The 25,448-nt window shown below is 41.4% G+C and overlaps 1 protein-coding gene across 1 annotated transcript in view; it reads left to right on the top strand.

Annotated features, from left to right (window-relative positions):
• LOC108784166 (proton-coupled folate transporter-like) overlaps window positions 1-25,448 on the top strand; it is a 100,438-nt gene that overhangs the window by 22,139 nt on the left and 52,851 nt on the right. Inside the window, exon 7 of the mRNA XM_018552892.1 lies at window positions 14,369-14,466. Within this exon, the coding sequence (XP_018408394.1) occupies window positions 14,369-14,466 (98 nt within the window). The remainder of the gene's footprint in view (window positions 1-14,368; window positions 14,467-25,448) is intronic.

Here is a 25,448-nt window from a genome sequence, read left to right as displayed (position 1 = left end):
GCGGCCGGGGGTCAAGGGGCCGTTCGCGGTGGCATCAGAGAGGCCCGGGGGGCAATTGCCACCCTGCCCCCGGCCCAGTCCGCCCCTGCTGACCACTGACCTGTCCCTGTTTCTGAACCTGCCAGTCAACTTTGTACCATGCTTTAGTTCTATCCTCTGGTCAGCTGCCATATGCAAGATGTGCCCAAACTGATAAACCCCCCAGTAGTCCAGTACTTCTTCTGAAGTGCTCTGGTGAAGATCTTGAAATTAGACTCTAAGCCTTGGCCCTTTTAAGGGCTCACACTCTTTCCAATGTGTGTATAGCACAGGGGGTCCACCATTCGTTGTTTGTGACATTTTGCTCTTATGGAGCGAAAAATACGATAAGTGATTTAATTAACATTGGGACAGTGAAAAACGTTTTTAATGTCACTTTAAGATCTGTAAGGAGGAACCCCACTCCCCAAAATAGAAAAAAAAGATGTGGGTTCCCCCTAAAATTCCATAGCAGATCCTTGATCCGAGCACAGGCCTGGCAGGGCAGAAAAGGGGGGGTGAGCACCCCCTCCCCTCCCTGCGATACCAGGCCACATGCCCTTGGCACTGGGAGGGTGCTTTTTTCAGTGTTGCCCCTGGAAAAGCACCTTGTCACCGTGCTGATGGGGACAAGGGCCTTTATCCCACAAACCCTGGGGCGTTGATTGTGGGGGTGCGGACAGGGGGCTTATTCACATCAGGGTACCCCTTTAAGGAAGGGGCACCCAGATGCGGCCCCCTTTGTGAATAAGTAAGGGGTACTTGACGAAATAAAACAATAAAAAATAAATAGAAATAATAATAAAAAAAGATGACCGCCATCCTGTCCGTTTGCGACGAACAGACACCGCAGAATGGCATTATGACAGATGCTGGCAAAGTATAAACAATTGGGCTGAGCTATTTTGATTGTGTCCAGGGTTTTACCTTTTTATCCACATTAGCTCTTCATGGAATGACAATCTTGTACACAGCAATGAATGAAAAACATCTTTAACACTCAAAATGGTCACTATAAGTTTTCTGTGACCCTTTTCTATATCTGAGATTTGATATACCTTGATGATATTTTATTTTACTGACCTTCAAATCCTCCATGAACACATTCAAATTGTGCTTCAATGCCTCTGGAAGAATAAGCTGTATGCCAAATCAAAAAAATGCCTTCCAGTGGTATCTTTCCTGAGGTATGTAGTCTCAGATCCGGGTCTGCATATGGATTCTTTAAAAGTGTGGAAATTGGCTTTTGCTACAAGGACTAAAAGCAATCCAGAGGCTTCTTCAGCTGCTATAAACAATTTATCAATGATTACTCTTCCATCTCCTACATCTCTGCTCCCACAAATGGAGCCATCTGCCAATCCAGGTTAGATGAGGCTCTTCATGCCCTTTGCCACCTAAAGAAAGCCTTAACCTCTACTTCCATATTGTTGCACTGTCACCAAGCTAAACTGGTCTTCCTGGAGGTCAATGCCTCTTCTGGGGGGGTTGATGCTGTTATTTCTTAATGGAGCAATGCAGAGAAGAGGTTTTTACCCCTAGAGAGAAACTACTTCATAGGTGTTTATAAACTGCTGAATTATGGCACCTTCTTGAGGGAACGCTATTTCCAATTGTCATATACGATATTTACAAGAGCCTCTTGTACCTCCAAGCTGCCAAGAGACAAAATCCTCTACAGCCCAACCCCCCACCCCCACCAGGCCTATTTTTCTGGACCATTAACAGCGCCATCTGTTAATGGTCCAGTTGGACCTCTCTTCAGCCTACCATCCATAGTTCAATGGTCACACTGAATGCATCATTCAGTGCCTTGTCCAATTTTTTTCAATCTTATTTCTAGTCTATCTGTGAGTAATAGCTAATCTTCAAGCTGAATATATTGAACTTGTTTCCATATTTGTGTCCAGGGGCGTAACTAGAAATCACAGGGCCCCATAGCAAAATTTTGTATGGGGCCCCGTGATTGCTAGTCATGCCACTTGCAGAGCCCCAGCGGAGAGTGACCCTGCAGAGCCCACCATAGACTCTCTATAGTGGGCTCTGCAGGGTCTGAGATCTCTTACCTGTCAGCGCCTCTGTGGTCGCCGGGCCCCGACTCCTGTTCCGTCCCCGGGCCACGCCTCCTCTATCGACGGGCCCCGCCTTCTCTTACATCACTGGCCCCACCTGCTCTTAGGTAGCTGGCCAGTGATGTAAGAGGAGTCAGGCCCCGCCTCCTCCATTCCGAACACCGCCCTCATCTGCCGCGGCGGCTGGCTGTCACTGACACAGCTCCGCAGTGGCTATGAGGGGAAATGTGCCGTAACCGCTGCTGAGCTGTGTCTGTGACAGCCAGCACCCCCACATGCCATAACGACCCAGGCGGCCCTGGCCTGGCCCCCCTGTGCCCGGGCCCTATAGCGGCCGCCTGGGTCGCTATGGCGATTGTTACGCCACTGTTTGTGTCCCACACATGTACAAATATCAATTTAAACACTTGTATTCTGAATATTATACTGCTAATGCCTAATTTCCTAAGTAAACAATTGACTTACCTAACAATAACATTGTCTAGTAATGAGTCAAAGCATTCTTATTAGTGGTTAAAGAAGAAATATTACTATATATTTAAAATCATGAAGGAATCTATCAGGGCACCAACTGAATGGAATGTTTGGTCCTATTCTAATCTGTGCCTTAGTTGCCAAGCTAGAGTGAGGTTGACAGTTACCAATCTCCAACTGTTGTTCAACCACGCTGCTCACAAGGAGATGCATTTTTAATAAGATCTGATTGACAGGCATACAGAGCTGTGAAGGTGTTTATGGTCAGAGCACAAAAATAAAGGAGGAGGTGAAATACATTACACATAGAAGAGAGGGAGATAACAATGTCTGTAGCTCTGCCATCTAATCTTCCAGCCCTGTGTCTCCTCTGCTCTGCCATCTAATCTTCCAGCCCTGTGTCTCCTCTGCTTTACCTCTCATCTGCTCTAGCCATCTTCCTTATACACTGTAGTAAAAATGACAGCCCAATCCCACCTGTTGTTCTGGGGAGAGAACCTTGAGTACTAGCTAGTGGCTACAGTGCTGTGCTGCATCTCGCCCATAAATTGGACTTGAACCTGGTGTAGAGCTGACAGGCAGCACAGAAAGACATAAAAATGTGCTTTTGTTGTTCAACATGGCCATGGAACAGACTGGGGCCATGTGCATAATAGTTATAGAATTATTGTCTAAGTTAACTGATGCAAACTAATGCAGCTATAGTGCAGTTCTCAAATTGTCTAGTACATAGCTTTTTTTATTTTTATTTTTTTGGATGTTTCTCCTGAAACAACCTCCAAGTATAGAAAGGCACATGGGTTGGTATAAACATCAGTTGGTGGAAGGGACCGCACCTCAAATTTTTTATAATATTATAAAATAAAAGGACGGTAAGCATATTGACTGATCTATACATGCCAAACAATCTGCCTCATCTGACATGCAGTTGCTCTCTGTAGACTGTGTGTGTTCAATAGAGCTTAGGGTATGGCCCGGGACAGCATGTACCTGCCATCCAAATTGTAGTGGGTTTTTGTGGCATATAGTTCCAGAGGATGATTTTCTTTGACAAGAATACAGATAAATGTCATGCAAGGGTTCTGTGTAGCCAGGGAAGCTACAGGAGGGTTGCTTGGCTACCACACACCACTGCTTAGCTAGACAATGTAGTCATTTGTAGAAGGGATTGAAAAGGTAAATGCCTTAGGGCACATTCCAGAGGTAAATTACACCCAAAAGATAGGCTCTTAACAGTGAACCCAAAGACTAAATAGCTCCTAACTTTAAAAAATAAATTTGCCCTAAGTGCGGTCACATGTGATACATGGAGAGCATCTGGTGACTTACCTTAGAAGCTGACACCTTAAGAGAAAAACGTTATGATCAGCAAGCAGTCATGTACCTAGAAGTCCTATAGCCCCACATGTAGTCATACAGCATTACTGCTCTATGTGATTTTATTCAGAACCTGTGTTTTTTTCACTAACAAATGCTGAAAAGCAATTAACACACAATAATTATATAATTACTGCTGAATTTGTGACCCAGAAAATTAAATTTGCACTCTGCTTTGGGAAGTGGAGGGAGGGGGTGCAGTGTGTTTTTTACCCTAGGTCTACTTCATCATGCTTATTGTATGGCGATTTCACTGAACTCTATGGCAGTTTACTGGAATCACTTTGACTCTCTGGGTGATTCAGTGTCAGCCCTGTAGGGTGGTTAATGTGAATACTGTACTGTACACCATCCCTGGTAATGCATCTGCAAATTATTTTCTTTTCAGCTAAGGCAAGTTGTGTCTGAGTAAAATTGACAAAAGTGAAAAAGGTATTAAACATGAAACTTATTATGTATGCTGAAGAATAGATTTGTATCTGGCTCATTAACCACTTGAAAACCAGGGTGTTACTCCCCCTTCCTGGCCAGGCCATTTTTCAGTATTCAGTGCTGCGGTACTTTGACTGACAATTATTCCGTCATGCAACGCTGTACTGAAATTAATTTTTTACCATGGTTTGGGGACAGAGAGAGCTTTCTTTTATTTTTTACTATATAACAAAAAAGTACCCTAAATTTTGTAAAAAAAACTGTTTCCCTATTAAATGTTATGAAAAAATTTTTTGAAACATTTATTATCACCCCAATTTTTTTGTAAAATATAGGGGGTCACGTTGGGTAAATAGACACCAAACATGTCAAGCTTTAAAATTGTGCGGTCCTTTGAAATCGCAGAAAACAACCACACCCAAAATTGACCATAGATGACCATAGAGATCTGCTTCATCAGCTTCTCACCAGCATCTGTAACCAGAGAGTGACACTGAATGCAGGAAGTGATGTAATGTACATCACTTTCTGCATTCAGGGACTGAGAAGAGATCAAAGCGAGATTGTGTACTGAGCTCCCTTTAAACTCCACTGACAGCGTCGCCGTGTTGGTCCCAGCTACAATGGGCACAGCAGATCTCGGGAGCAGCAGCGGTGGCAATGGAGGTACGGGGGGGCGGGCGCACACCGGCAGCTACTGCAAGCGATCGGGCATCTCTAGAGATGCCCGATCACTAGAATGTAGACAGCCAACGCTGGCTGTTTACATTGCTAACAGTTCCCCACTCGTGTGCGCGCTTAAGACGCCCTCCCGCTCCTACAAGACTCCCGTCCGGCCGTTAAGGAAAGGCCATGGATGGGAGGTGGTTACAGTGGCAAATTTGTTTGCTACTTTTTTTTAAAACTATGCCTATTAGGATGAACAAAGGAAGCTGGTAAAACAGTCAAAAATTGTGTATAAAAATGACTACAAGCAGTAGAGTTTTAGAAAGCCATATAATTCACCTAATTACAGTATGTAACTACAATTACATATTTTTTGTGATGCTAATTGGTTCAAATAAATAGGTTTTTTTTTAGTTAATAATCAGGTCACAGATTTAAACTTAGAAGCTAATGAAAGAAACAGTTATAAACAATTTACTATTTGACCTGATTTCTTTGCAACATGGCAGTTGCTATGTAAATTGGCAATTGACACTGAAAAATAAAGTATTTCTATTTACAGTATGCCTCAGGCATTGATTCATTGGAGCTGCACTGTTTAATTCCTTAGCTTTTTCATCTCAGGAGGAGTGCACCCACACAAATAAAAATCAAATTGTTCTTTTTGAAAACACATAGGGATCTATTTATAAATATCTTCACACGAGATCAATACAACTTTCAACCAAGATTCCCACATTTTTAATTTTTAATTTATGGAGAAACATTTTGTTGTTCAGATCTTGTGGGAAAACAATTATAAATAGACTCCAGTCTTTGTAATCTTCAATTTGCGGATTTTGGCTTGAGGCTATTTTCACACCTAGGCCATTTATCGCATGGATTTAGCCGTGCAATATTGTACAAAACAGAGATTTGCATTCAAGTATATGGAAGCTGTTCAGAGATATATGATTTGTTACGCGGTAGGAATCGCCTGACATGCAAAAAGGTGCAGAATCTATTTTCGGGCAGTTGTCGTTCTGTTTGGGTCCCATAGCCATCTTTATGCAATTAAATTTTTTTCAAAGCAAAATTCGGAAAAAAAAGCCCACCAGCTCAATCAGCTAGGTGTAAACCTAGCCTTAGAAAAGAAGATTAAGTAAATGGATCCTGCTTTATTGGTCAAATAAAAAAAAATGCATCAAGATACTTTTTGAGAACATGTTTGTATGATATGTGTCTGTGTGTGTGTGTATGTGTGTTTGAGGAATTCTTATACCCCTAGATATTATATTTGGTGAGGAAGCAGTATATTAGTTTTAAATTTATGAGCACTCTCAGCTGATAACACTTCCTGTGAAATAAGTTTCACATTTTCAGTGTAATGGCCTGGATGGGAAGGGGGTTTAACACCGCGGATGTCAACTGGTTAAAGTAAAGAACCCCTTCTGTAGTTTATGATTAAACCTCTTTTCTCCATTCTCAAATTGTGGTCACAAGTCTTCTTCAGAGATCTTCTTCACCAATCCACAGAAAGGATGTCCTTGAGCTGGAAAGAGTCCAGAGAAGGGCAACCAAACTAATTAAGGGGATGAAGGACCAAAGCTATGAGACAAGGTTACTAAATTTAAACATGTTCACGCTGGAAGTAAGGAGATTAAGGGGGATATGATTCTGATGTACAAAATGTTCAGTGGGGATAGCAACATCAGCATTAAACTTTTTACAGTAAACTCTAAAACAAAGACTAGAGGCCACCACCTAAAATTGGGGGAGAAAAGATTTAGGCACAAGGGGCGTAGGGGATTCTTCACAGTTAGAGCGGTTAGGGTCTGGAACTCACTGCCGCAAGCAGTGATTTCAGATGAGAGTGTGGAATTATTCAAAAAGCGTTTGGACGATTTCCTCAGAGACCGTAACATACAGGGGTACAGGTACAGTTAAGAACAAGATCACACATGGACTCATACACATGTAGAATCACATGTATACACGCAATAGGTTGGACTTGATAGACCTGTGTCTTTATTCAACCTCAAATTCTATGTAACTATCCTTCCTATGGCTATGTGACCAAAACTGAACTGCAAGTTTGGGATGGGGCGGAACTAGTGTTTTGTAAAGGAGTAGAAGTATTGATTTATCCCTAGAATAAATAAAAATTTTAATCCATGAGAGTCCTCTGCTAACTTTGTTATCTGCAGCTTAGCATTGCATGCTCTGACTCACAAGCCTTTTTCCATCACCAATTTGCCAAGAGGAGCTAGTCCTGATGAATATTTTGTATGTGTATTTTTTTAGAATCCAAGCGCATGACTTTACATGTATTAATATTGAACAACATTTGCCATGTTGCTGCCCATCCCTCTATTTTTTCCAGGTCTTTCTGTAATGCAGTTAAATCCTGTGCCAAATGTATTTCCCTGCATAGTTTAGTATCATCAGCAAACACTGAAATTAAACTCTTGGTCATAATCCCAATATCAATAAAGTTAAACAGTTTTTGCCCCAAGATGGAACCCTGGGACGCATCACTCACAACCTTTAGACCCCGTTCACATTGAGCGATTTATCGCGCGGTAATTCCCGTGATATCGCGGCAAATACCAGCGCGATATCGCGCTCCAATGCAATCCAATGGGGCAAAGGGTCCTGCTGTCGCGGGTCGTGTGTCGCTACAGCAGGACCCTTTTTGGAGCGGATTTAGCCGCGATTCAAGCTTGCTCAATGCAAGCTTGAACGCGACATCGCGCTGCAAATCTCGCGATGTCGTGCAATATGCAAATCGTGCGACAAATGCGCGATTTGCATATTGCGCAGTGGGAACGGGGCATAACCATTTTAAGGACATCTATATGTCTTCTCCCATTCATTCATTATCAACTTCGCCTGTGTTTCTTTTATGAAGCCTATATGCTATGACCTTATTTTTTATTATTGATATATTTGAAGAACTTTTTTCAACTTAATTTTCTTTTAATAACTGTGGCAATGTTTTTTTCAATCTATTTTAGCTGCTTTAATTGCACTCTTGCATCCCTAGTTACTTTGAAATGCCTCAGATTTCCCTAACATTTTGTATTTTTTTTTGGCCAAGGGGGCAAGTACAACCAGAGGCCCATGGTGTAGCGACTCGGCCCCCCTTCGGCAGCTTAGTGAATAACCCCCTTAGTGATAAAGAAGTACTCGGCATTTCATGAGGGGGTAAAACAAAAAATTAACTCCTTAGGTGTGAAACAAATCTGCAGCTTAACTGCAGATAATCACCATAAGGGATTAATTTTATAGTGATCTTTTTTTATTTTTTTTACATTTTAACATATCTCTCAGTCAGTGCTGACAGGGGAGAAGGGGTCATGGCATTGTCAATGTGTTTTAACATTGCTTTAGTATTCAGATCAGGCAGTAATTATGGCAGGTAGTCATTCTCACTACTTTATCTGTGGCTATTGGTGACAACAAATCCCAGCATATTGTATACTGGGATCAACTGTTACTTAGTGCCATTAGAATCCCTGCACATCTAATAAAAGTTGTCATAAAATGCTTCTGAGGAACAGCATTTAGTAACAGCTCTATACATGCTGAGATCTTATTAAACCCAGCATGTAGTGCAGTGACGTGCGGTACCTTTGGATTTGGGTGAGGCATTCCCCAGCCCTGCCCCCAGACCAGCAAAGCCCTGCCCCCAGACCACCGAAGCCCCCCCTTCCAACCTGGTCATCAAGCTAGTTTGAGGGAGGGAGGGAGGGAGGAGGAAAAAAGGAGATCCCTCCCTTGCTCGTCACTGCTGAGGCATCGAGACCGATGAACTCAGTGGGTTTTTTTTTCTTTTTTTGATTGGACAGCTTAGACCAATGGTGCTTTGCCATTGGTCCAAACCATCCACAGAGCTCACGCCTCTAGCACAGAGTAGAGGCTGTGACAGCTCTTGCCTCACTAGTTAGGTTACACAAGCAGTGGGGAAGCCTGCTGCTGTGTAACCTAACTTAGCTGTTAAAAGCCGGATGCAGCACTGCCTGTAATTAGCAGGCAGCGCTCCGTCCATGACAGGTTACACAGCGGGGAGGCTTTCCCTGCTGTGTAACCTGTTACCAGCCAATCTGAATGGAGAAAAAGATGTCTGCTTCATACTTGAAGTGGACATCTTTTTCCTCCATAATACTAGGTGAGCCTCTGCCTCACCTGCCTCCCCTGACCGCATGTCCCTTATGTATGGCCTGCCTAAGAGTGATAGGAGTGTTATTGTTATTAGCAAATCACACTCCATTCACTCTCAGGCAGCTAGTACACAGCAGGGATGTGGGATTAGGTCAGTGGCAGGTGAAGGACCCCCGGCCTGCCCTACACCACAGACAGGGTCACAAAGCCATTTTGGCTCTGACCCTGGTAGTTCCACCACTGTAACCCAGCAATACATTATACAGCAATGCAGAATACCACCAGCTATAGAGGACTACAAATCTTAGAAATTAATTATGGTATAATGTAGAGCAGCAACAATACATATACAATTGGTGGGGGGAATGATTGTGCTGATCCATTCCTGCTGCATGAAGTGTGCAACATACTGCTCCTCTGTAGTCAAATCACATGCATCTCATAGCTCTGTAATGCTCATCCTGCTGCTTCAGCACACTGCCGTGTTATTGGCCTCTGTACAATGATCACTTGTGGATTTTCCAGGAGCCAAAATATTATTGCTTTTGGGAAGGTTCAAGCTCAAACTGCTATGTAACTTTATTTTATAGGAGAGTTTATAGGAGATAGTTGTTTAAAGTGTGCCATGAACTTTAGAGTGATTTTATGTCAATGATATGTATTAGCACTGTATATTCAATACATTATTTTTTTATGGTTGTTGATCTATCTTTGGACCACTGAGAAAGCCCCAATAACATTTTTATATGTCGGACAACGTACACCTACTGTGCATGGATTGCAGGGATCTGTAGTTTCATAGCAGGCAAAGCAACAGAATGCTCTTCTTTAAAATACTAATAAGCACCGACCAACAACTTGGGTGGAGCAGCAGGATGAGCATTACATTACTGTGAGATGCAGTGTCCAAAACTGTGCATAGTGTACAGCACTAGTTCTGTTTGTTCATCACAAGGGAGTGTGTGGTGTAATGCAGAGCTCAGTGCTGTGAGGCGTAATGCAGAGCTCAGTGCTGTGAGGTGTAATGCAGAGCTCAGCTCTGTGAGGCACAGTGCAGAGGTCAGGGTGTGACGCACAGTAAAGAGGTCAGGGTGTGACGCACAGTACAGAGGTCAGTGATAACAGTACAAAGGTGTAATGTAGAGGTCAATATGTAAGGAACCGCAGATGTCACACAGAAAGAACAGGGACTTACTGTGACTCCTTTTCTTTCTTGATTCAGGTGCTGTGCCCTCTTCTTTTCCTCTACTGGTGGTGGCGGGAGCAGGGAGGTTGCCTGAAAGTTCGGAGTTGATTGCTCCGGCAGCCACCTCGTGGTGTCCTCCCTTCAGGTCCCGCACAGCACTACACAGCCAGCCAATGGCAGATGTGCAGTCTCACTCCAAGCCTATAGCAGCAGAAGTGGGTGGAGGGAGCTGCCGTGGCCACCGAGGACCCGATCACTGACATGGGCATTCATGAAGGCAGCCAAACAGGGTATTCTTCTCCGCGGCCGCTGCAGTAGCAAAGCAGCCGAGAGGGGAGAGGTGATACAAGTGATTGTACCGACAGGGGCCGTTATTAAAGGCAACAGAGATGCCCGGGGGGCAATTGCCACCCTGCCCCCTGCCCAGTCCACCCCTGCACAAAGTCCAGCTCACCGCCTGTATAGATATGTCCCTTCTCGGGTTAGCATCCCATCCTGCCCTCAGAGGGTTCAAACACAGATGCCCAGCAATGTCTCGGTAACAGACAGTTCACAGCTTCACATTTAGCCATGTGGCTGTTCCAAACACACCTCACAGACACTGCAGGCTGCCTTCCTGTGCGGTTTGAGCAATGCCAGCAGGTGAAACAAAAAAAGCGTCAGATGGGACTGCTCAGCCAGGATACAGCAGTGCAATAAAAAGCATAATAAAGGGGGCGTGACCCCGGAAACGCGTCATCACACAGTCTTCCTTGCTAGCACATAGACACAGGCTGTGCAGCAATCACAGGCTTCTTCTTTGGTCCATGTACTTACACATTACACTGTAATCATGCCGACCTTTGTGAGTATGTTTCTTATTCACTTTTGTTTTTGTTCTTAATAAATTTGTCTGCACCAGGAAAGGCGCCCCTTGTTTGTGTTTTTACTGCCAGCAGGTGGGTTAACACTTACCAGGCCCGAACACTTACCAGGATGTAGGTATTATTTTTGTAAGTCCATTGATCAAATGTTAAAGTTGTGATAAATAAAAGATATTTTATTTTTTGTGCACACATCTTTATTTTGTGTGGCACCTGAAAAGTCCCATTGGTCAAGCTTCAGTTGGCTTTTTTGGTCGAATGAAAAATTAGGGGATGTGGTGTCCTGATGAGTAATCCGCAATCAATCAATTGTTGCAGACAGATATTGGGTCCTTAAAAGGATTTTTTGGGTGTAGAGTTAAGAAAATGTACCCTAGCACTGCAATTCAAAGAACCCAAATAATGCTTCATAAAGTAAATGTAAACCCACACAATAAAGTGTCACATAGGCTTTAACAGCTGATTATTATTATTACATAGTATTTATATAGCGCCAACAGTTTGTGCAGCGCTTTACAATGTAAGGAAGACATTACAATTACAATACAATTCAAGACAAGATGGTAAGGAGGGTCCTGCCCATGAGGGCTTACAATCTGAAAGAGGAGGGGGAAATGATACATGAGGAGGTAGCTGTGTGGGGATGAATTGTTTGAGAACGTGATGATACTGATATAAAGGCTCTTGTTTGGGCACTTTGTGTTATGGGGTGACAATGCTTTTCCCCTGTCTCCCACAATATTTTACCTGCAACTCATGCATTTACTTGCCTTACCAAAGGAAAAAAACAAACTTCTGTGTTGATGCACACTGACCACCCATATTAAAGAATATTGTTTTTAAGAAAAGGGCCTTTAAAAAATTGCTAACAGCAACATTTAGGAAATGTGCCCTGAGAGAAAACACATGCAGCCGGTTATTAGTGAAGTGCATGTGGAATGGGACAGGCTGTAAAACAAATCAAATGCAGACAGAAAAATGAGGATATATGCATGCATACAGTTTGCTCTGACTGCAGCGCAAGTGGACAACAGACGAGCTGCGCCAATAAATCTATTGCAGCCAACAAAAAAAACTAGGAAATATGTCCTGCAAAAAATGCATGTACTCTGTTATAACTATAAGTGCACGTGGAGAAGATGTAAAGAAGCTACAGGACATCAGCAGCAGTAAGATGTAAAAATACTTTGCTCCCCACTACCAAATTCTTTAAGATACACAGCATATTGCAACCTAAAGGACATTCAGTAAGTGCTTAGGAGACCTATGCCTACAAGCCATACACTAATCTGTTCCTATCAGCAGCACCCCTTATGCTTTCCCTATCACAGCTTAGCACATTGACAATATGGCTGTTGTGAATCCTTCCCTTTATAATGAAGGGACTGGCACATAATAAAGCTCTCATTGTTATCAATTCAAAGCCACCTGACCTAAGTTCAAAGGCCTGGAAGTGTATTATTGTCAGTTAGTTGCTATGGCAGCAAACAGCCACATTCGTTTGCCATTTCAACAAACTGCAAATGAGTTGGGTTTGCTTAGAATTCATGCTCACCCTGACCTTGAAACTCATGCTTATTTCCTATGCCAACCTGCATGGCATGCTGTGCCATACTGTAATCAGGAGAGAAAGCTAGCAGACATTTCTTTAAGAATAACAATAACCGGACATATTCTGACACTTCACTGCTTTAAAAAAAAGCTGAGAAAAATGTTAGAAATATGCTTTAATGGATTAATAAATAAAATGACAAAAAAGGAGAGCGCCCACTCCATGTGAAGGATCGTTTAACAATTTGCTTTTAAAAAATGGTAATGTACTCATAAGAGAAAAGTGACATAAGCGTATTCAATGGTTCCCCTCATAGGAGGCTATCGCCCATCAGAAGCCACAGCACAGCCAAGTCAGCTCACAACCAAAGTCGTCTTTCAACAGCAAGTGGAAAGGGTTAATGCGTTTCTGGGGCACGCCCCCTTCCTCAGAACCCAGAAGGGGGCACACTGACAGGTCCTCTTTATGGAGACACTAGGGGTCTCTAAGACCCCTAAAGAAGCTGATGAAGCAGAGATCTGTTTCATCAGCTTCTTCTCTCTGGCAATAGCAGCCAGATGACTGACAGGTGAATGCGGAAGTGATGTATTTACACATTACTTCCGCATTCACAGCACGGAAGGAGATCAGCAAGAAGGAAGATGCTGACCTCCCTCCCATCTTATCTCCTGACACCCTCCCGAGCCGGTCCCGGGCCGCAAATGGGGCAGCGGATCCCGGGATTGAAGGTGAGGGGTCATGAGGGGGGGGGGCAGCGGCACTCGAGGGGGGGGTCACGCAGCCAGCACATACTCACAATCGGCAGGCTATACAGCTGCCGATCGTGTATATGTGAAACAGCCGGTAACGGCTTTTTACATCAAACAGGTTTTTTCTGGAGACGGCAACCCGCCAAAGGCCGTCCGTCTGTTTTTTTGCAACGGGCGGACGGCAAGTGGTTAATGGATTCATAATGCAGAGTTTTTGTTTCATACTGAATATGTGGGTAAATTTGATTAAAAAAACCTGGTTAACTTTATCCATATAATGTGACAGATAGCACACACATATACACACACTCACATACATTCTTGTAAAATGAAACATATTGGTATGAGCTGCACAAGAAGAAACTTATTAGCCTTTCATTACTATTTATATTCCACATGCTTCCCAGTATTTTTATTTCAGAAGTTACTGGATCTGTGGAAAATTGTTATAAATAGGGAGATTAAATATATATGACACAGAAGTCACTGTATTGTGTACTCAGATGCTGGCTTGCATTTAATCACTTGTCTTTTCTAATGGAATGTTATTTGCTTTATTTAATATTATGAACCTGAATGTCATCTCTTGTCACTGACAAACTCACAGATACATAATGAACAGCTAGTAAAAATTAGCTTTAATGTGTGATATTATAGACTTGGATCACAGGCTACTCGGGGAATAGATTAAACATTGAAAAAAACATTATTGAAAAGTAAGTTGAAGGCAAGGCACTATTGACTATATTTAGACTAATCTGAAGCTGTCTTACTAAGATGAACAGAAAGAATCATAATAAAAACACCCAGCTTACCTATATTCTTATTTTTCATAGGAGAGCAATCAATCACTCTGATGTATGTGAGCTATCCTCCAAGAAGTTTCAACAATGAGCTTTATGGTTGGTATACAGCATCCAAAATGTTGATTTCAGTAAGTATTTTTTTTAAGTAAAGATTTAATCCCACTAGCAATTATATTTGAGTTATCGGTCATGTTGGGTTGATTCTACCTCCCATCCTCTTTCTGTCATTGTTCCCAGCTCTGCTCTCATTCACATACCTGTTTTAGGGTATTTCTTTCTGCCTTTGACTGTCTCCAATTTTTTTACAGTACTTAAAAAATAAAACCCCAGGTTACAGTTGAACTTTTTTAACCAAAGAATTTGTAGTTCTGATCAGACAATCTTGTAATCTAGACACTGCTGTCAGATAGCTAAGCAATACAGCCTTCCCCAAAACCCACCCCATTTGGTCACTGGACAGAGATGAAAAAACACCACACCATTGACACTATGGGGTTGATTTACTAACCTTATAAACACGCCACGAACAAGTATACACCTCTGTAGTGTGTTCCCTCCCAGCATGATCTATTGGTGGAATCTAGACACCTTTGTAGTGTGTACATACCCAGCAGGTGTGTTGTGCAAAGCCCTGCATGAATTGCAAGGTGCTGTTGTGTAAATTAGCTCTACATTGTGTTGCTTGCGTTAATGAATGCAGGAATGTAAATGCATGAGCTAACCATTTTTGTCTAAACTGTGAAGCAGCATTATATATGCATCATGTGCATGATTTTTCCATATATGGCATTAGTGGAAATATGCTTTTAGAGACTTTTTGGTTGATAAATACGTTTTGCTGTGTAAAAATCATGTATCTCCCATACTTTGAGCATGTTCCCTGTAAAGTGATGGAGCTCTGACTGGCCTGAAGTCTGACCTCTCATCTTTCCTAGAGTGCTGCTGTGCAACACATTATGGGAAGTTGATATAAACTTCCAGAAGTAGCCCCACTTCTAGGGTACGTTTTTTAAAATTCCCATGTTCCTCTTTAAACTGAAGTGCGTGAATCCTCTTAACCAAAGTAAATACTTGCAAGTGTAGAGGCTTATATAGCAAGTCCTATCTCAAGGTATTAATTTGGGTAACATGTTCGCTAAGCTATCACACGTTTTTGTAAATATTTTTTACATCGTTAGCATTGTTTTTTACATTGATTGCATGCCCCTTCTCCAATAAAAAATACTAGTCCTTCACAGTTGGCATAGGGCATGTGCCATCTGCTGTAAGTCTGTATGTCCTTCATCATATTGTTTAGGCAGTCAGGAAAGGAAAGAGGATTTTTCAGAGTCAGAATGAGTTGCCGCAGTTTGATTTTGGTCTCTGACTTATTCGAAAGTAGCAAAAATAAATATACTGTAAAAGAAATATCCAAAATTGCCTACAGAACAAATCTTTTAAACTCAGATGTAACATTAGATTCACTGTGCCTGATTATGTAGACAGATCTGAATAACACTGATTTCATATCATTCTTAATTTTTTATTGTTCATGGATATATTGAGCATTTCAAACGGTACACCTAGCTGAGTTATTGAGCACCCTGTACCTATTATTACAAAATCTCATTTTAGAATTGCAGTGAACTCAAAGTACAGAACTTGAAGCTAAATGTATAAAACTGACAGCGGGTCAACGTTTGTTAATCTTCTTTCTTAGGAAATAGTAAGGCAGCATATATCATTGAGTATTACAATGTACAGATATTGCTGTTTTTCTCCAATATTCTCAAGCATCAGTATTTCGAAACATTGAAATAAGACTGACATTTTAACTTTTATTAAAAGTGTACTTAAAGTATAGGAAGCATCATTTGAAATACATACGTTTACTACAGAAAAGAAATAAAGCAAATGTTATCCTATTAACTATTTGCCATAGTGTTTCTCATGAGAAAAACATGGCAGCCTGAAGGAGAGAACTTATTCTGCATAAAACAAAAAATAACTAAGGCAAGGAGAACAGAAATGCAGGCAGGTTTGTCAACTATTTACCTTAAAGTGACATTAAACCCTCAGATTTTTTAACATAAAACAATACTGTAATGTGTGCCTTACTGTAATCCATGGTAGTTTCCCTTCTCTTTGCTGCTCTTCCTTTTAAATCCTCATGTCTTCTCATGCTCTGCAGAACTTCTGTTTTGCAGCAGACTGCCTTGTCTCTGGAATAGATACATGGTGTCTGTGTGTACGTTGCAACCTAGCACTACAGGAAGAGGCACTGAGCTGAAAAGGGAAGTTCTCCCCAAGCATGAGAAGACATGAGGATTTAAAAGGAAGATCAGCAAAGAGAAGGGAAACAACCATGGATTACAGTAAGGCACACATTACAGTATTGTTTTATGTTAAAAAATCTGAGGGTTTAATGTCACTTTAAGGTTAATGTTCACACTTAGGGCCCATTCACACGGTATGTATGTGCACAGGTTTACCATTTCTATGGTGCTAGTTCACAGGAGTGTGTTGAAATGCACTGGACAAAAAAAAGTTATTGGTCTTCTTTTGATGTCAGTGCATTCTAAAGGGCTTCTTAATGAGAACAGCAGTGTACATCAATGCATGACAATGCATTTGCTCAGACCAATACAAAATGCAGGATAAAACAGATGCAAAAGGTGTGAAGCCAGTTTCAATATTGAAATGAATATTGTTGTGGAGGTAAACTTGCATCTCTTTTTCAGTCATGGCTGAAATGTGGTATTTCAGGCACAAGGTACAGCAGTAGATGTTTTGCATCAATTGTTTTGCCCTTTTCACTGGCTCTGCTACAAGGGAACTCAAGTTTGGCTATAAGTGGAAAGTAGGGCTATCTCAGAGGCTAGTAGGCATCCCAACCTTCTTTAGGTTAGGTTTTAGATAGGAACAGGAAACCATGACAAACCTAAGTTGAGATCTGCAACAGTAGTACCTCTTGGCTTGAGCATCTTGGATTTTTGGCTTTATCTAGCAAGACTATAGAAACCTCACAACATGCACTATTTGGCCATCTTGGTAGAGGGAGGTTTTTACTTTTGCATGTCAGAGCTCTCAGGAAGTAGAACAGTGAGCAGCACAGTACTGACATCACCAAACCTTAGTCTAAACCTCCTAAGACTAGCAGCCAGAGACAGCAGTACCTTAGATCTCACACTGCAGATATACAGCTATAAGGTTGTAAGCAAAGGAGTGAATGTCCCCTTAGGAGGATTTTCCTTCACTTCCTGCCCCATAGCTACAACAGTAAGGGAGAGGAAATCCCTCAAAAGTGAGGGGAGTCCCTGGTTACCACCAGGATCTCCAAAACTAGGTTCCCCCATGGAATATTTCCTCTCTATTTCTGTTCTAGTGAACATTTGTGCTTCTCTTTCACTTCCACTCTCAGTGATAACACAGACAACAATAAAAACTTGACAGGTGCCCTAATTCTTCTCCACTTTATACAAAACTATAAAAAAGGGCTTCTACTTTTGTTTTACAGTTTCTACATTTTTCAAAGCTGCATTTTTTTTCAATATGATGGGGCCCTTTGACTTTATAGTCAGTTTTATTTAAAGTTACATTTTAATTTTCCTTTAAAAATGTGAAAACATTTTCACCCTGTAAGTATAGGCCAGTATTGTCAGTGGTGCCTCACAACACATGCTTTCTGTTTGTCTTTAGTGAAAATAGAAACCCCCAGTAATCATATTAGTTATGTATGCTAGGTGATGAAAACACATGTTTTCTGTTAAACTGTTCATACCTTTGCTAGGGCTAGCCATACATAGATCAGTATTTTAACAAACCTGTGGCTTCTTTTATGTACAGAAAGCAGTGATGTGTAGTGGAGTCCTCGCGAGGTGAGGGATTTCCCCCTGTACGCCCCGCCCACCTCCGCCGCACCCCTGTCCCACCTCCGCCCCACCCCGGCCCACCCCCAACCCAGTCACCGAGCTGTGTGGAGTAGGGAGGGAGGTGGGAAAAGGGAGGAGACAGGGAGGAACCTTCCTGTCCCTTACTTGCTCATCACTGGTGGGGCATTGAGATCAATATCCTCAGTGTTTTTTTCTTTATTAGGCAGCTTGGACCAATAGTGCTTTGCCCTTGGTCCAAGCCATTGGTCATTGGTCCAAACCATCCACAGAGCTCAAGCCTCTAACAGCAAGCAGTGGGGAAGCCCGCTGCTGTGTAAACTAACTTAGCTGTCAAAAGCCGGATGAAGCACCACCTGTAATTAACAGGCAGCGCCCTGTCCATGACAGGTTACACAGTAATATTAATGTATACGTTTTGTGTATATATGTGCATAATGTTTTGTATGTATTTTTAATGATTTGGTCCAGTTTTGGGCTTTGCTATACATCAAGTTGTTGTCGCACCCAGTACCTTCAAAATTCCAATGCTTCTCTTTCTATATGTGTCCTTGGCGGGGTGTGATACAGGTGTATTAGAGGGCCTACCAATATGTGGTTAACTAAATCAAAGAATAGAACTCCTGATCTGCAAAGTTGTACTGTTCCAGAAAGTGTTAAAGTGATGGATTGACATGAGACCCAGGCAACTCACATTGAAGGGAACTGAGTAGTCTGAAGTGACAGGCTACATATTTTTCTCAGTACATGTGTTCTTGATGCTAATTTTTCATGGCTTTTCCGCTGTAAGAAAACACACCATACGTTTATGTAATCCTTTTTTCCTCCACATTTTCTCTTTTTTCTTTACCGTTTCTTTATTTTGCTCTTTTATATATATTTTTCTTCTAATTCATGCAGCTTTGTCCTCTATGTTGCATCTATAAAATTGCCTAATTTAAGATAATTATTTTACCATTTGCCTTGCCTAAGCTCTATAGTTTATTAGAACAAAACCTACAATAACATTAGAATTGACACAAAGGAATGCCTTCTTAGCTTGTTTTTCTAAATAATGCAGATTTATATAACTTATTTCTTTTACATAGACTTAGCTTATGAAAAATGTATATAACCTAGAACACATGTTAAATGAACCAAAGGGAAAAAAAACAGATGAAAAGGGGGAAAGGCACAAAGGTTAAAAAAGTTGAAACATTTAAAAAAAGGTTTAGTTTATTTATTTAGCAAAAAGCTGAGTATAAGCACCTTTTAGTACATAGAGCAAACAAAAACAAATGGATGTTAATAACAGGGTCATAGAGATTCATTTTTCCACTTGTGGTTCAACTGATCAGTCTGATGCTACACAGAAAGTTTCATAAAGCTGATAACTTTATCTTTGGGTGACATATAATGATTAAAATCAGGGCTGCTAAAAAAAATGTTTTTTTACATCATGGTTCCATGTAGGAAGTAAACTTACCAGTGTTTTGGGTGATAAAGGATCAAATTTAGGGAATTCTATAAGGCAAATTCAGTATAACAGTACAGTGAGTATTGATGGTGCACAGAGTGTAGTAACTAATAGTGATTAGACATATTTCAATTTATTCTGAACAGAATATTAATAAAAAATGTAATTGATTGCTATAGACACGTTGCTTTGTTGAATCAGTCTGTAAATGTTGGGGTCAAGCAAAGTCTGATATATTAACCACTTGAAGTCCGCGGTGTTAAACCCCCTTCCCATCCAGGCCATTTTTCAGTATTCAGCGCTGCAATACTTTGACTAATATTTATTCCGTCATGCAATGCTGTACTGAATTTTATACCATTTTTTTGTGAACATATAGAGCTTTCTTTTGGTGGTATTTAATCACCACTGGGGGTTTTATTGTTTACTATATTAAGGAAACATTAGCGACATTTAAAAAAACAAAAAAACAGTTTCCCCTATATTAAATGATAAAACATTTATTATTACCCAATTTTTTGGTAAAATATAAAGACGGGGTCACGTAGGGTAAAAAGACACCAAACTATACTTTGGCTATGGTCTGTATGTTGTCTTAATTTGAATTTTATGCTTCATGTTTCATGGTATATATGTATTTCTTGTATACAACATGTGCAAAGTACAAAACAATAAAAATTGTCAATTTGAAAAAAAAAAGACACCAAACATGTCAAGCCTTAAAATTGCATGTGCGTGCGCGAAACCTCAAAAAACTACAATACCCAAAATTGGCCATAGGCGATGTTTTAAAAGCTTTTACCGCTCATCAGTTTAGTGTTACCAGTGATTGATGGCCCTAAAATTATTGCTCACACTCCGACGTTCGCGGCAATATGTAACATGTGTAGCGCAACTGTCGTTTTCGCGTGCTAGTGCACCGGACGCGCATTTACGTTTATATGTGCGTAAACGTGGGGATGGGGGACTTAAAATTTTTTTTTTTTTCTTATTACTATTTTTATATGTGACTTTTATTTTTCTTTTACTCTTTTTATGTTCTTTTACACTTAATGCCATTGCTATTACATAGGGGTTGACTTTTGTCCATCCATTTTTTTGCAACAGGCGGATGGCAAGTGGTTAAAGGAATGTCACTATTTGTAGAAATTGCAATAAAGCCTTCTTTATAAACAGTCTGGTTTTAGGAAACTATTGCTTCTATAGAATAGGGCTTATGGATCAACACACTGAAAAAAACACGTTATAGTGAGGTGGGTTAAAGGGAACTTGCACTGTAAACTGGCAGTTCTGAATGTGCAGTTGACCTCACAGGTATAAATAAATGTGTTGTGTCGCTCTGCCCACTATCTTGAAATAAGAAATAACCTTATTTTTTGGATCTGTAATGGGTGGGAGATCTGCAAATACTTTGAGGGAATTGATCAAAACTGGAGCAGACAAAAACTGGAGCAGCTTTGCATGACAACCAACCAGCTTCTCTCTTTAGTTTGTCCAGTTAAGATTTGAAAATTATAAAGAGAAGCTAAATGGTTTTGTCTGCTCCAGTTTTATTAAATTCCCCTTTCTCGTTTAAGAAGGCTCTACTGTTTCTTAATAACCAATTGTGGGATTTTGTGGTGCTTTTAGCCCACATCACCATACAATGCCCAATTGTCTTGTTAAATAAAATGGAAATACTCTTTTTACATCTCACTTATTTATTTTATATGTCTTGCTAATTTTTGGATGGAAAGTTGTATTTCAGTAAAATTCTTGAAACAATGATTTAGGTACATTGGTACTCTAATGCAGCGTTACTCAATTTTTTTCAGTTGCAGCATCCTTTTAAAGAAAAAAAAATCTTCAGGCACCCCAGTCTAAAATGTAATGGAATTTAAGGACCCCATGCAAAAAATACAAAAAAGTGGTGTTCCCCCTTCAAATCAGAGCCCCCCTTTACATAAGGAGTCCTGCCTTAATATCAGAAGCCCCCTTTGCATCAGATTTATCAGTCACCCTTTCTATTAGAGTCCTACCATCCCAAGATTTTGAGGCACCCCCTGAGGAAACCAGAAAGCTGCTCTAAAGGCATTTGCATTGGGATGCCTGCATGGGAAAGCCCTTTTCCGCAAAAGGCGGAGGAATCAGAAACATTTAAGGGTTATTGTTAATTAATTTTAAAAGTCACTTTGCAATATATTTAAGTCTGCAGCTTTCATTCAAATAATAACTGAAGGTCTATAAAGGTCCTTGTTCTGGCACTTCATGTTTCAGGCTGATAATGTTCTGTCACTGTCCCCAGCCCTGTCACCCTGTCATGGGAGCTTACAATTTAATTGAACTACACACTCTGTACACTTATCTGGAATCTCAGTCCTGCCTTTATATAAACATTCCATATGCTGAAATCTTGTCAGATATATAATACACAAAGGTAGAACTGAAATCATTAATACACCATTAAATGTATTTGTTATAGTTACATAGTAAGTAAGTATGTCTGTGAAGGTTCTCATTCATCCAGGTCATGGTATATCTGTAAAAAATAAGTCAAGGTAAAGGTAACTGGACTTGCTGTATTTTTCTTGAAGATGTTTCACTGGACATCCAACCAGCTTTCTCAATTCAGAATGACTTGTACAAAAATTATCTGGGAATAAATAAGGTGAATGTTGCTCCAATCCACATAATTGAAAGGGTTGTTAAAACAGCATTGCCTGTGGCAGACAATAGATGTCTCACACCCCCCCCCCCCCCCCCTATTCAAGCTTGGCTTCTACATTTTTACATAAATGGCCTCTTTCACACCTCGAACCTTTCAGACCGGGTTCTCACCCAGCATGAGATGGATGTCACAATCACATCCAGAACCATCCCTGTAGTGGATATTATCTCAGCCACTGAGTCCTCGGTCCACAGTAACAAAGTGCCACAGGGTGAGGCTTAACAACTTCACCTAAAAGTGTCTGCAGCCCTGGCCAGTGCCAAACCACCTCTGTCAAACCAGGCTACAGAAGAAAGGAGGGCGGGCACATCCCTGAAGAAAGACAAGAGTATCACTATCCTGCCTGCTGATAAAGGAAGATGCACAGTTGATAAGGTGACTGTACTTCTGAATGATGACAACACATATGAAGCCCTAAGAAGGGACCCAACCAGTGGTTACAAGAAGAAAGCTATAGATCTCCTACAACAGCTGGAAAGGACAAAGCCATTGATTGGTTCTGTATCATCGCCCCTACCCTAAACTCTGTGACTTATAACGTGGCAAAATACTTAGCCAGAATCCTTGCCCCTTTGGTTGGAAATACACAACACCACATACAGAACTCTCAGGATATCACAACCAAAATCAAGAACCTAATATTGGGCACAGAAGAAACATTGGTATCCTATTAATTCACATCCCTCTACACCTGCATACCCACCACAGAGGCAATTGGAACAGTGAGAAAACGGTTGCTACTAGACAATAGTGTTGGGCTTGATGTTTGAGTTGAACAAGAGTTCGACTCGAACATCGCTAGTTCATGTGTCCACCGAACACACAAACTACAAGGGTGTTTGGCGGTCTGTTCGACCACTGAACGCCCCACAAGGCAATGTGCATTGTGAAGCCCTAATTGGCTAAAGGTTTGCACCTGACCGTACGTCAGGCGCAAGACTTTCCCAATCAGGGCTCAGTACTCTGTAAGAGCCATGATTGGGCAAAGTCATGATGAATTTGCCCAATCATGGCTCACCTGTCAGATGACATTAAACTACAAAGTTGGGCGTAGCTAGCTGTCCCCGCTAGCTCCACCAAATTGTTTATGTTTTGCCGGCATCTGTCAAAATGCCATTATGCGGCGGGTGTTCGTCGTTTTTTTTTTCCGTCAAGTTGTTGTCATCGTGGACAATGCTGGACGTCATGATTGACGCTGGATTATGTCAGTGGATGAATTTTTGGGGGTGTTTTTAAAATAAAATACTTTTTAAAAGTCTGGACTTTTTATTTACAATTTTATATAACCCTTTAGTAAATGGGTAGGGGTACAAGTACCCCTTATTCATTCACAATGGGGGAGGCGGCATCTGGGTGCCCTTTTATTGAAGGGGCACCCTGATGTGAATAAGCCCCCTGCCCACACCCCCACAACCAACGCCCCAGGGCTTGTGGTGAAGAGGCCCTTGTCCCCATCGGGACAGTGGACAAGGGGCTTTTCCAGGGGCGACTCTCGCTCATCCCTCCCCTTGCTGGCCCTGCCAGGTCAATGCTCTAATCAAGGGTCTGGTATGGAATTTTAGGGGGGACCCCACGCCCCCCCCCCCCACATTTTTGGGGTGGGATTCCCCCTTAAAATTCCTACCAGACCTTAAGAGTCTGGTATGACTTTGAGGGGGAACCCCACACACTTTGTTTTACATGGGGTCCCTCTTAAATATTCCTACTAGACATAAAGGGTCTGGTATTGTTTTGGTAGGGGGAATTGCTTTTAAAAAAAAAGTCTTTTTTTTTTTCTTTAGAAATGTCAGTTTTGCTGCAGCAGGATCCATATATTGTACAAATTTGCCACTTTACAGGCAGTTTAAGGGGACCCCCCAGGCACGATATTTAAAGTTTTTCATTTTTATCGTTACCCTTTAAGCAATGTTAAAATCACTGCTCCTTTAAAAACTGTATTTTTTAAAAGTTTTGTTTTCATTGATTCCTGTCCCCCAGGGCAGTACCCAGATCCCCATACACCTTTTATGGCCAATAAATTGCATATCAGGCTTCAAAATGGGGACATTTGATTTTCAATGTTCTATCCCCATAGACTTGCATTGAATTTGAGTTTGAATACGAACTTCTCACATGTTCGACAGTTCGAATTCGAACTGAACAGGGGGGTGTTCGGTCCATCACTACTAGACAACATCATAGGCAGCAGAACAGAACTTAACCCAGATCAAGTATGTGCGTTATTGGACCTTTGCCTGAGTACCACCTATTTCATGTACAAGGACAATTTCTACAGGCAGAAACATGGCTCTGCCATGTTATCGCCAGTTTCCCCTATTGTGGTGAACTTGTACATGGAGGAAGTAGAAATCAAGGCCCTGACCACCCTAAAGAGAATTACACCCAGTCATTGGTTCAGATATGTGGATGACACTTAGGTTAAGATTAACAAACACGAGTTACAGGCTTTCACTGACCATATCAACTTAGTGGATCATAACATCAAGTTTATGTAGAAGGTATGCAAAACAACAAACTGGCTTTCTTGGATTGTTTAGTAACAGTAGAAGAGGGAAGGAGACTGGAAATAGAGACTCACATGGACCAGGACCTGCTATTTGACTCACACCACCCTCTAGACCACACACTGGGAGTCATCGGGACTCTACATCACCGGTCAAAGAAAATTCCCACCAGAACAGAGGCCAAGACGAAGGAATTCAAACGCCTCAGGGGAGCCCTTAAAACTTGTGGGTATCCAGACTGGGCTTTTGTCAAAACAGAAAGAAGAGGAAAGAATGCCAAGAGTACCAGTGAGGGTGAAAGGCATGACAAACGGAAGAATTTGGTCATCCCATATGCGTTAAGCCCAGCAATACACTAAGGCAACAACTGGTTCACCCAAAAGACCCAATGCCAAAACACAAGATGGACAACATTTGTGTATGCAGTCCAGTGCAGTGAGGAGTGCTCAGAATTGTATGTTGGTGAAACAAAACAACAGCTACACCAGCTTATGGCACAGGATAGAAGAGCCAAACCCTCCGGTCAGGATTCAGCAGTATACCTACATCTAAAAGAAAAAGTTACATAGTTACA

Source organism: Nanorana parkeri, unplaced genomic scaffold, assembly GCF_000935625.1.
Source record: "Nanorana parkeri isolate BGI_ZX_2015 unplaced genomic scaffold, ASM93562v1 scaffold100, whole genome shotgun sequence".
Taxonomy (NCBI): domain Eukaryota; kingdom Metazoa; phylum Chordata; class Amphibia; order Anura; family Dicroglossidae; genus Nanorana; species Nanorana parkeri.
This window is presented reverse-complemented; position numbering and strand designations above follow the sequence as displayed.